Source organism: Diaporthe citri, assembly GCF_014595645.1.
Source record: "Diaporthe citri strain NFHF-8-4 chromosome Unknown scaffold_3, whole genome shotgun sequence".
Classification (NCBI taxonomy): domain Eukaryota; kingdom Fungi; phylum Ascomycota; class Sordariomycetes; order Diaporthales; family Diaporthaceae; genus Diaporthe; species Diaporthe citri.
Window position 1 is genome coordinate 3,136,468 of NW_025064848.1, and position 12,825 is coordinate 3,149,292.

Below are 12,825 nucleotides of genomic sequence, written 5' to 3' on the forward strand. Positions count from 1 at the left end.
AGGAAAAGCATGGCGTTTGAAGGCATGGTAATACAATGGCTATTCGCGAGGCTCGATGCCAGATGATACGCAACTATAGAAGCTTTCGTGGGGAGTCTTCGGCTTTGATAAGCCCGACACTACCATCCAACGTCGACCAGACATCCCCTTTCTCTTTGACCATGTTGCTCTTATTCCTGGCATGAGACTTTGCCGTAGGCTCTTTCTTTGGGGACGCAGACTCTGTCAACCAGATGTCGTCCAGGGTTGTATCCTCCTCTTCTGTGGACTGGCCGCCTGGGTTCGTATTTCGACCCAGCAGCTGGTCGATCTCGGCCAAGGACTTTGTAGACCTTTCAAGAGCGACTTGTCCTTCCTCGATTCTCTCTGCCACAGCCTCGAGTGTGGCAAGCTTTGCTGTATCCGCCGCAAAAGCCCACGGCTGCACACGATCTGAGAGTTTGTCGACGTCATTACTGGGAGGGCCGGGCCCAAGTCTTTTCTTCCGTCTTGCGGCGCCTGGCATGGGATGGTCAGGTATTAGCTGACTTTCTTCCGTCAGACGATCCAAAGCCCGAACGACCTCTTCCGTTTGTTTCGCCAAAACGGTGTCTATGTGTGATTTCTGGGCAATATAGTTCCTCTGGTCCTGGCTGACTTGTACCAGACCCTCGATGTAAGGTGTGATCAGATGAGTTGATGGGGTGGTGCGTGCGACCCCAGACTGAGTGTGAACGGTCTTCTTCGGAGGGGCCTCCATCTGGATCTCGGGCTGTGTTGGCTGTTGGACCAGCTGAACGAGAGCCTTGCGTGCTGCGAGGTAGTTGGCGTATTTCTCCTTGACGATTGCAAGCTGCTCGTGCACATGACCTTTGTCCGGCGTAGTTTTCTGCTTCCCGTCCCCATCCTCATGTTGTGAATTATCAAGACGCGAAGCCTTACCCAGTTCCGCCTCCATCCAGCTGATGAGCTCGTCCCGAGTCGCACTCAACGCTGCAAGCTTTGCACCGTCGCTCATTGTCCCGCGCGTTGCTGTGGAACGAGACCTGACTTCCTCCAGTAGCTGTTCTTCCTTCGTCAGCAGTAGCTTAGACCTCAGCACTGCCTTCTCCAAGCGATCGACAACGGCCTTCAGGTCGGTTTTGGCTGAGCCATTATCCACAGTGAAGCCGCTGACGACGGTTTTGGGAACCTTTGGCAAGCTATTGCTGTGCTTGAATATCTCCTCTGACCGCACAAATTCTGGCGACGCGGCCGGCTTCTGGCCCAGGAGTTCCAGATGCTTCTCAACAGCCTGAAGTCGTTCCTGCTTTCTCTTGAGCTTGATGGAGATGACGTGTTCTTCCAGTCGTCCAGAACCATCAAGCGTCCTCGTAGCGACGGTGCTGCCTTCCTGCCCCGCTTGTCTGACTGCGTCATGGTCGTGTTTGGCTTTGATGTTGGCGTGAAGTGCCTTCAGATAATCTCTCTGCAGGCCGCGCACGCCAGCTGTAGATTTGATGGTACAGTCTGCGCCCGACAAGGCCAAGGCTCCAGGTTGAGGGCCATTTTCGTAACTTGAGAGCAGGTGCAGGGACAGCACCCTTCGAATATGTGACACTTCCTCACGCGACCGAACGTGAGGCTCCAGCGCCGTCTGGATCCTCTCGACCGTTTCTCGAGCGCTTAGACTCATGCCTCAAAAAAAGAAATTTTATTATGAGGGTCGAAAAGATAGCGTTGAGAGCGAGTCTCACGACGCAGTGTGCCTGTGGTACTTATTGTCTCAGGGCACAGTATGTTTGCCCATGGAGGTTACCATGGTAGGTTGGCGACTTATGGAGACGGGGGGGGGGGCAGCAGACCCGTAAACACCTGCAAGGGGCGGTGCAACTGTGGTGTAGCTAGTGGAACCACCCCTGTCAACTGGTGCATGAAAATTATCACTTGCGACCACTCATTCTGCATTTCGTCAACACGGCATTCCGAACTTCACTTTTACCCCAGCCGCAACTATCGCCAGCCACCCCTCGCCCTTGAGCCCGTTTCGAGAACCGAGTTGACGCTCTTCTACTGGCGTTGTAATGAGATAATCGACACTTCCTGTGACCACCAGGTCCTCGCCGCTGCCGTGGCTATCGTGCCGCCTCTGTGTGTATAATCTAAACACGCTGCACGAGGCCAGCCTGCTGCCTGCCAAACATTCGACGTCCTCAAACAATCCTTCTACTGGCCGGCAACACGAAGCTCCCACGGGAATTTTCCATCACTACAACCACCTCTATCTACAGCGAAAAAGCTATATTGTCGTGACTAGCTGGGCTGAGAACATTCTGGTTGATACACAACACAACCGCCAACATGTCGGGCGACAACTACCAACGCGATGTGTCGCAGTACAAGTACTCGGCGATGTCCAACCTGGTCCTCCAGGCGGACCGTCGTTTCGTTACGCGACGGACAGACGAGGCCACTGGGGACCCAGAGTCTTTGGCAGGACGACTCTCAATACAGGAGATGGGCGGGCGCGTTGCTCGGGACACGGCGCCAAAACAGAAGAGATCCCACATTCCCGCTGTGGAAAGGGGCTCAGTACGGGAAGGCGAGGACATCCTGCGGCAACAAAAGAAGAAGGGCGCAGACCTGTCGAGAGGAGGTGGCATTCTGTCTGGTGCAGAAGCCCTGGTCGAAGGTCTTAGGTACCGACCGCGGACCCAGGCGACACGAGCGACATTCGACTTCATTTTGACCATCGTAGCCAAGAATCTGGGCGACGTGCCTCAAGAGGTTGTACGCAGTGCTGCCGATGCCACACTGGAGTATCTCAAGGACGAGGATCTCAAGGACTTCGACAAGAAGAAGGAAATCGATGATCTCCTCGGCGCCTCTTTAAGTCCTAAGGAGTTCAACGAGCTGGTCAACCTCGGCAAGAAGATCACGGACTACGATGCGGAGGATGATGACGAAGAGATGGACGGTGCTGACGATGACCAAGAGATCGATGAACGCCAGGGTGTCGCCGTCGCCTTCGAAGAGGAGGACGAAGACGGAGAGGGCATCGTCAACGAAGTCCGCGAAGAATCATCAGAAGACGAAGACGAAGACGAGGACGAGGAAGATCGCCCAGGTCTCGAAGAGGAAGCCGGGGCGGGAGGTGCCGCGGAAGACAGGGACGGCGATGAGGCCGGCCTGGCTGACGGCGACGCGATGGTCATCGACTCAGCTCCAGCAGGCAAAGTCCAGAAGAAGACACAAGAGACGAATTACATACCGGCTTTCCAGATAGATGCATTCTGGTTGCAACGACAAATAGGCCGGCTGTACCCAGACGCTCACATACAGCACGACAAGACGATACAGGCTTTGCACATCCTGTCTGGCGAGCCGGATGAGGAAGGCGGTGACGAGAAGCAGCTCAGAGAAATCGAAAACGACCTCATGGAACTGTTCGACTACGAGCACCACGAAATTGTCCAAGAACTCATTTCGAACAGGGAAAAGGTCGTATGGCTCACCAGGATCGCTCGAGCAGAGAACACCCAGGCTCGTGAGACTCTCGAACGCGAAATGGTCTCTGAAGGCTTGCAGTGGATTCTCGACGAGCTTCACGGAAAGACAGGCGAGGAGAAGAAGGGCAAGTTGGAGATCAAGATGGATCTCGACCAGCCCGAACACAAGCAGGAGTCGAAGCCAGAGCGCCCGGAGGGCCAGCTCATAGGCGGCCTCCAACCCAAGAAACTCATCAACTTGGAAAACCTCGTCTTTGACCAGGGGAATCACTTGATGACGAATCCCAAGGTGCGACTCCCCGAGGGTTCCACAAAACGGGCTGGAAAGGGCTATGAAGAAATACACGTTCCGCCACCCAAAAAGCGTAGTGACCCAAGCGACAGTCTGGTGCCCATCTCCGAGATACCTGAATGGGCGCGCGAACCTTTCAAGTCTGTCAAATCTCTCAACAAGATTCAGTCTAAATGCTACCCGTCGGCCTTTGAAGACGACGGGAACATGCTAGTTTGTGCGCCTACAGGATCCGGAAAAACCAACGTTGCATTCTTAGCAATGTTGCGAGAGATTGGCAAGCATCGGGATCCCGAGACAGGAGAGATTGATTTGGACTCGTTCAAGATTGTCAGCATCGCGCCTCTGAAGGCTCTGGTCCAAGAGCAAGTAGGCAACTTCGGCAGTCGATTGGCTCCTTATGGAATCAAGGTTTCCGAGCTGACTGGTGATCGTCAACTCACCAAGCAACAAATTGCCGAGACTCAAATCATTGTCACCACGCCCGAGAAGTGGGATGTCATCACTCGCAAAGCGACCGACACCTCTTATACCAACCTCGTGCGCTTGATCTGCATCGACGAGATCCATCTTCTTCACGATGACCGTGGGCCCGTCCTCGAAAGCATCGTCTCCCGCACAATCCGAAAGACTGAACAGACTGGAGAACCGGTCAGGATCCTCGGTTTATCAGCGACACTTCCAAACTATAAGGACGTCGCCAGTTTCCTTCGGGTCGACCCGCAAAAAGGCATGTTCCATTTCGATGGATCATATAGGCCCTGCCCCCTACGCCAAGAATTCATTGGCGTGACCGAAAGGAAGGCCATCAAACAGCTGAAGGTCATGAACGACGTTACTTACAACAAAGTGCTGGAGCATGTGGGCAAGAACCGCAACCAGATGCTCATCTTCGTGCACTCTCGCAAAGAGACCGCAAAGACTGCCCGCTATATCCGTGACAAAGCGCTCGAGATGGATACCATCAATCAGATCCTCAAAAGCGACGTTGGAAGCCGAGAGATTCTGCAAGCCACGGCAGACGAAGCGACGGACAAGGACCTCAAGGACATCTTGCCCTACGGCTTTGGCATCCACCACGCTGGCATGAGCCGAGCTGATAGGACCGACGTAGAGGATCTCTTCGAGGGAGGACACATTCAAGTGCTGGTCTGCACAGCCACGCTCGCTTGGGGTGTCAATCTACCTGCACATACGGTCATCATCAAGGGAACGCAAGTTTACTCTCCAGAGAAAGGTAGCTGGGTCGAGCTCAGCCCGCAAGATGTCCTTCAGATGCTGGGTCGTGCTGGGCGGCCTCAGTACGATACGTTTGGTGAGGGCATCATTATCACCACTCAGAGTGAGATGCAGTATTATCTTTCACTTATGAATCAACAGTTGCCCATCGAAAGCCAGCTGGTTAGTCGTTTGGTCGACAACCTGAACGCGGAGATTGTGCTTGGCAACGTGCGCTCTCGAGATGAGGGTGTGGACTGGCTTGGCTACACATATCTCTTCGTGAGGATGCTGAGATCGCCGGGTCTTTACAGTGTTGGCGTCGAATACGAAGATGACGAGGGTCTGGAACAGAAGCGGGTTGATCTCATTCATTCTGCAGCCCACGTTCTCCGTAAGGCGAACCTCGTCAAATATGATGAGAAGGCCGGACGCATGCAGGCGACTGAACTGGGGCGCATTGCTTCGCACTATTACATCACATACGGTTCCATGGAGACCTACAACACGCACATCCAGCCATCTATCACCAATATTGAGCTTTTCCGGGTGTTTTCCCTCAGCGCGGAGTTCAAATACATCCCGGTCCGCCAAGAAGAGAAGCTCGAGCTTGCCAAGCTGCTGGGACGAGTTCCAATACCTGTCAAGGAGAGCATTGAAGAGCCACATTGCAAGATCAATGTCCTTCTGCAGGCGTATATTTCTCGCCTCAAACTTGATGGCTTGGCTCTGATGGCCGACATGGTCTACGTCACGCAATCCGCAGGGCGTATCCTCAGAGCTATCTTCGAGATTGCGCTGAAGAAGGGCTGGTCCTCTGTGGCGAAGACGGCGTTGAATCTGTGCAAGATGGCAGAGAAGCGGATGTGGCCCACGATGACGCCGTTGCGCCAATTCCCGAATTGCCCGAGGGACATTGTGCAGAAAGCAGAGCGTACCGAGGTTCCTTGGAGCAGCTTCTTCGACCTGGATCCACCACGCATGGGCGAGCTCTTGGGGATGCCCAAAGCTGGTAGGACAGTTGTTGGGCTTGTAAACAAGTTCCCAAGGGTCGAAGTGCAGGCTCAGATCCAACCACTTACAAGATCCATGCTTCGCGTTGAGCTCACGATCTCGCCCAATTTCGAATGGGATGAGGAAGTGCATGGTCTTGCTGAAAGCTTCTGGATTCTCGTCGAAGACTGCGATGGCGAAGAGATCCTTTTCCACGACACATTCCTTCTGCGCAAGGACTATGCCGAATCGGAGACAAACGAGCACATCGTTGAGTTTACAGTTCCGATTACCGAGCCCATGCCGCCCAACTACTTCATCTCCGTGGTCTCTGACAGATGGATGCATTCCGAGACACGTGTTGCAGTCTCATTCCAGAAACTCATACTGCCCGAGAAGTTCCCACCTCATACCGAACTTCTGGATCTGCAGCCTCTGCCACCATTTGCTCTTAAGGTGAAGGAATACGCGGCTCTATATCCTCAGTGGCAATACTTCAACAAAGTCCAGACCCAGACCTTCAACACTCTGTACGCCACAGACAACAACGTTTTTATAGGTGCACCAACAGGGAGTGGCAAGACTGTGTGTGCAGAGTTTGCCCTTCTCCATCTCTGGTCCAAGTCTGATGCGGGTCGCGCTGTTTACATCGCTCCCTTCCAGGAGCTAGTAGACATTCGGCTTCAGGATTGGCAGAAGCGTCTGTCTGCGCTCAAGGGTGGCAAGGACATCATGAAGTTGACTGGCGAAACGGTAGCTGATATCAAGATCTTGGAGGCCGCAGACCTGGTTCTTGCGACCCCAACTCAGTGGGACGTTCTCTCCAGGCAATGGAAGAGGAGGAAGAATGTGCAGACTGTCGAGCTCTTCATTGCAGACGAGTTGCAGCTCCTTGGTGGCTCCATGGGCTACATATACGAAACTATCGTCTCCAGGATGCACTACATCCGGACTCAGACCGAGTTGCCAATGAGGATTGTCGGTCTTGGTGTATCACTTGCTAATGCAAGAGACATCGGAGAGTGGATTGGAGCCAAGCAGCACGACATTTACAATTTCAGCCCACACGTGCGCCCCGTGCCCTTGGAGCTTCATATCCAGAGTTACACAATCCCCCATTTCCCTTCACTCATGCTGGCGATGGCACGGCCGACTTACCTTGCCATCACTCAGATGTCCCCGGACAAGCCTGCGCTAGTTTTTGTTCCGAACAGGAAGCAAACACGCGCGACCACTCGAGACATCCTCACCGCTTGCTTGGCTGAAGACGACGAGGACAGATTTCTTCATGTCGAGGTGGAGCAGATCAAGCCCCTCTTGGAGCGTGTTAGTGAAGAAGCACTGGCCGAGGCACTGTCTCATGGTGTCGGTTACTACCACGAGGCTCTCAGCACCGATGATAAGCGAATCGTCAAATACCTCTACGACAACGGCGCTATACAAGTCTTGGTGGCATCCCGTGATGTCTGCTGGGAGCTTGATTGCACCGCACATCTTGTCGTCGTGATGGGAACGCAGTACTTCGAAGGTCGTGAGCACCGCTACGTGGACTATCCTATGACAGACGTGTTGCAAATGTTCGGCAAAGCTCTGAAATCGTCAAAGGATGGCCGCGGCCGCGGGGTTCTGATGCTGCCTGGCGTCAAGAGGGAGTACTACAAGAAGTTCCTCAACGAGGCTCTACCAGTTGAGTCACATCTGCACTCATACCTGCACGATGCTTTCGTTACGGAGATTAGCACTCGCATGGTAGAATCTGGGGACGACGCCATAGCCTGGATGACATTCACATACTTCTACCGGCGTCTCTTGGCCAACCCCAGCTTCTACAGCTTGACCAACACCACAGAAGATGGGCTCAGTCAATATTTGTCTGACCTTGTCGAAACGACGCTGAGGGAACTTGACGAGTCAAAGATCATCGAGTTTGATGAGGAAGACGGCTCGGTAACGCCCCAGAATGCTGCCATGATCGGTGCTTATTACAACATCTCCTACATCACTATGCAGACGTTCCTTCTGTCTCTCAGTGCCCGCACGAAGCTCAAGGGGATCCTCGAAATCGTCACCTCAGCCACCGAGTTCGAGGCAATACAAATCAGGAGACACGAGGATGGTCTGCTTCGTCGTATCTACGATCGTGTGCCTGTCAAGATGGCACAGCCAGACTACGACTCGCCTCACTTCAGGGCGTTCGTTTTGCTGCAGGCCCACTTCTCCAGGATGCAGCTTCCGATTGACCTGGTGAAGGACCAGGAAACAATTGTCTCCAAGGTTGTCAGCCTTCTGAGCGCGACCGTAGACATCCTCTCGTCAGATGGGCACCTCAACGCCATGAACGCCATGGAAATGTCCCAGATGGTGGTCCAGGCGATGTGGGACCGCGACAGCCCACTGAAGCAGATACCCCACTTCACGCCGGAAGTCGTCAAGGCGGCAAACAGCTTCGGGGTCAAGGATGTCTTTGACTTCATGGAAGCCATGAACCCCGAGGAAAACTCCCAGTACGGCGAGCTAGTCAAGGCCATGGGTCTCTCGCAGAAGCAACTGGAAGACGCGGCTAAGTTCACCAACCAGAAGTACCCCGACGTCTCGCTAGAGTTTGAGGTCGAGGACCCCGAGAACCTCCGTGCTGGTGAGGCCTCTTATCTCAACATCCAAATCGAGCGTGAGGTTGAGGAAGGCGATGAAATCGACACCGTGGTCCACGCGCCATTCTATCCAGGAAAGAAACTGGAGAACTGGTGGCTTGTGGTGGGCGATGAGAGCACAAAGACGCTCCTAGCAATCAAGCGCGTGACTGTTGGCCTCAAGTTGAATGTCAAGCTGGAGTTCACGGTGCCGACTCCCGGCAAGCATGAACTCAAGCTCTTCTTGATGAGCGATAGCTACATTGGAGTCGATCAGGAGCCCAGTTTCGAAGTGACGGTGGCGGAAGGCATGGAAGTTGACGAGGATGACGAGGACGAGGACGAGGACGAGGACGAGTGAGGGCGATCGACGAACGGAACGCAAACTCGACGGGCGGCTGGGCCTCACCTACCCGGGGATTCGAAATGTTGACGGGTTATCATATTGGAGGACTATGCTGGACAACAGTAGGCAAGTACGCAACAGAAACTCAGTCATTTCAAAAAGTGTCTTACGTTCCCTCCTGCTCGTGACCGCTGCGGCACTGCCCTCACGACTACCTGCCTGGGGGATGCCTGGGCAACCCCTCCCCCTTCCTCTTGACGGTGGGGTCTATGACAGTGGGACAATCAGCCAGTCTCTATCCGTTTGACTGGGCATGTGAGATAGTCAGCCACGGAGTTCGGAGATGTGGAATGGCCGTCTGAGCAGCCCAGGCGCTGCAGCACCAGGTGGCCAAGGAGGAGGGTGATGACGAGGCCGACCTCGAAGGAGGCGTGGGCAGTCTTGGAGGAAGAGGGGTGGTGGCATGGAGGGCTTCGATGGCGATGGTGCCGTGTGCGGAGGGCATCTACGGTGCCAGAGACGGTGCTCTTGTGCTTTGACGGGGAGTGGTCTGGGTGACGAAACGGATGGAGTGGCGTGGAAGGGGGCGTCAGGAGCAAGCTCGGGCATCAGGCAGACTTTGCTGTGTGCTGTGGCATGTAGGGTGTGTGCTACCTGGGTCAGTACGGGCAGTTGGCAGATAGGATTTCGCAAGCTCGACAGGCAGGTACCCACCAACGAAAATCAGCTCTCCCCAGTCCCAGTCCCGGTCCAAGTCCCAAGCCCAGCACCGCGAACCCCAGCACGTACCCATCCAATTCAATTCACCTGGGCACTGCGCGCGGCCGTCTCCAGCCTTCCACCGTTTCCTGCTTGCTCCCTCCCTCCCTCTCTGCCCATCCAGAGTTATCCCTCCGCCTCCGCCTCCGCCTCCCGCCTTCCATTGACTTACGTTACGTTACGTCACGTGCGTGCCAAAGCTCTGCGCCTTCACTGCCATCAAACGGTGTCGCCGCCAATCTTTTCGTCTCCAACTTTCCACTCCAACAAGATAGACCGGACCAGCACCGACATTGCTCGTCCACTGTCACCATCTGTTTTCCTCCTTCCATCGCATCATCTTGGCCACTTATCGTGCACCCTTGTCATCAACTTGCATCAATTTTTCCATCCCCACCCATCCTCAACGCGAATAACGCGTGCATTCACGCCGTTTCGCATCGACCCCCGGCATTGTTTCCCCCCAACGCGCCCAGGCATCACGTCGCCCAACCATCCTCACTATGTCTGACGAGGGCAGTGCGCAACCTGTTGCTGCGCCTACTGCAGAGGTCAACAGTGCAGCTGACAACAACACTGTTGACACAAAGGTAACCGACGCGCCTGATTCTGCAGCTGCTGAGGCGAAAGCCGAGGGTCCCAATCCTACCGGGGAGAAGGCTGAGAAGGAAGCTGCCGAGCCAGCTAAGGAGGACGAGACACCCAAACAAGCTGAAGGTAAAAACTCTTTTTCGCCTACGCCTGCACCTGCACCGACTCTCGCGAATGTGATCATCTGCTGACCGTCGCGTCAACTTGACCAGAGCCAAGCAAAATCCCAGCCGAGAAACCCACTGAAGACGGCGACGTCGAGATGAAGGACGCACCAGACGCGACGACCTCCCCTCCCGCCGAGGGAGCTTCTACTGAGGACAAGACAGAGCAGGCTGATGCTGGAGGACCGAACGCCGGCGGAGATGACGCCAAAGCTGCCGCACCCAATGCCTCCAAGACCAAGACTCCCGTGCGCAGGAAGTCGACTGCCGGTGCTGACAGCGCTAAGGGAAAGAAGCTGAACAAGAAGGGTTCCCGGGCCGCCATAACACACATCGATGCGCAGCCAGGCCAGCACTTTTTCATCAAGCTCAAGGGCTACCCACAATGGCCATGCATCATCTGCGACGAGGATATGCTGCCCCATGCACTTATCAAGACGCGACCTGTGAGCGCCGCGAGATCTGATGGGACCTACCGTGAGGACTTCGCGGACGGTGGGAAGCGCGCCGCCGACCGAACATTTCCCATCATGTACCTCGCGACCAATGAATTGTGAGGAATCTCCCAATCTCTAGAGCGATATTAGCTAGTTGGCATCCCGACTAACATTATGACGCAGTGGCTGGGTCTCAAACAAGGACTTGGTCGACCTCGACCCCGAGAAGGTAGCTGACCTGATCACTGCGAAGATGCGCAAAGATCTCCAATTAGCCCACCAAATTGCCGCTGAAGGGCACGACCTGGATTATTACAAGGACCTCCTGCAACAATTCCAGGAGGAGCTCATTGAGAAGCAAAAGGCCGCTGAGGCCAAAGCAGCTGCCGCCGCCACGCCAAAGAAGTCCAAGAAGCAGGCCAAGTCATCAGCCGACGTCGAGGATGTCGAGATGGAAGACGTTGACGACGAACCGTCCACGGCCAAGGCCAAGAAGTCGGAGAAGAAGCGCAAGAATACCGAGGACTCCGAGACACCCCAGCGCTCCGAGTCGGTTAAGAAGCCGAAGATCAAGCTCACTAATAATGCGACGCCCAAGACTGCCAACGGCGCCACTCCCAAGTCCGCCAAGGCCGGTGGTGAGGCGAAGGCTAAGAAGGCAAAGAAGCCTGCAAAGGAGGCCGACGAAGAAGACAAGGCGCAGTCTCCGAAAGAGCCCGAGATGAGCGCCGAGGACCGCTTTGAGCGCAAGAAGAAGGAGGTTCTTTTCCTTCGCCACAAGCTCCAGAAGGGTCTCCTGACGAGAGACCAGCTGCCCAAGGAAGATGAGGTTAAAGTGCTCTCAGACTACTTGGTGAAGCTTGAGCAATTTCCTGATCTCGAAACCGAGATTATCCGGGCGACCAAGATCAACAAGGTGCTGAAGGCTATGCTGAAGTTGGACTCGATTCCCAAGGAAGAAGAGTTCAACTTCAAGCCCCGATCGCAGGCTTTGCTTGAGAAGTGGAACAAGCTTTTGCAAGCAGAGGACGGCGCTGCTTCTGCAGCACCCGAGGAAGCTAACGGTGTCAACGGTCACTCTGAAGGTCCGGTCAAGGAGGAGGCCAAGACGGGCGTCAATGGCGTCAAGAAGGCCGACACCGAGGAGTCCGAGGCCAAGGCTGAGGTTCCGGAGGAGAGCAAAGCCGAGATCAAGGAGCAGGAGAAGAAGGATGCGCAGGATGATACAAAGGAAGAGGCTGCCGCCGAGGGAAAGCCAGCTGCTGAAGAGGTACGTGTGTCATAATTGCGCTTCTCTTACTCTGTTGTGCCCGGTCTTCCGGGCGTTGTCCTCGAGAAATCCATCTGTGGACGCTACCGAGAGTGCTCACTTCAACTATCAAGCTCTGCGTCCTGTCTTTGCTCGATGGCCCAATCAAACCTTACTATGAACGTAGGTCGCTAATCAGTCACAGAATGTCAAGGCTGCTGAGGCTGTTGAGACTACGGCTTGAGGACTGGCAACATCAACGGTTAGGAGTGGGTTATAGTGGACCACACTGTTGCTCTGGGACTGAGAACGACGGCGTTTTTTGTAAAATAAGTACCTCCGTTCTATGCTTTACACGCGAAAGGGCCAAGGATGAAGTGGGCTGGTGTTCTCGGGGACTGCGATCATTCCCATATGGTTCTAGGCCGGGCGAGACCGGGAGACGTTTGTCTTGATGGCAATTCCAGGGAGCATTGCCCTTAGCGAGAGAACAAATTGGTTTAGGCGGGTGGCCGGGGACGGGCGGGTGCAGAGAACCATAATAGTTTCTTCTGCAGGACCTAGAACGACAACCTGGCAGGCAGCAAGCTGCTGAGAAAAGGAGGGTGCCGCTTTTTGTTAGAGGCGCAAGGCATCATCTTTTTGCGAGCAAAAAAGGTCGTGAATTCATTGGGATAAT

At 54.7% G+C, this 12,825-nt stretch overlaps 2 protein-coding genes across 2 annotated transcripts; one reads left to right on the top strand and one right to left on the bottom strand.

The window, feature by feature from the left end:
* Positions 1 to 73: 73 nt before the first annotated feature.
* On the bottom strand, positions 74 to 1,654 carry INS49_008435 (uncharacterized protein; the record flags this gene model as incomplete). The annotated part of the gene is made up of 1 exon (XM_043169178.1): positions 74 to 1,654. The coding sequence occupies one exon, from the start codon at positions 1,652 to 1,654 to the stop codon at positions 74 to 76; it is 1,581 nt and encodes a 526-aa protein (XP_043026858.1).
* A 665-nt stretch (positions 1,655 to 2,319) lies between these two features.
* INS49_008436 (uncharacterized protein) lies at positions 2,320 to 12,390 on the top strand (the record flags this gene model as incomplete). Its single annotated transcript, XM_043169179.1, has 7 exons — positions 2,320 to 8,957; positions 9,052 to 9,076; positions 9,318 to 9,401; positions 10,296 to 10,422; positions 10,509 to 11,013; positions 11,081 to 12,167; positions 12,352 to 12,390. The coding sequence occupies 7 exons, from the start codon at positions 2,320 to 2,322 to the stop codon at positions 12,388 to 12,390; spliced, it is 8,505 nt and encodes a 2,834-aa protein (XP_043026859.1).
* Positions 12,391 to 12,825: the final 435 nt, after the last annotated feature.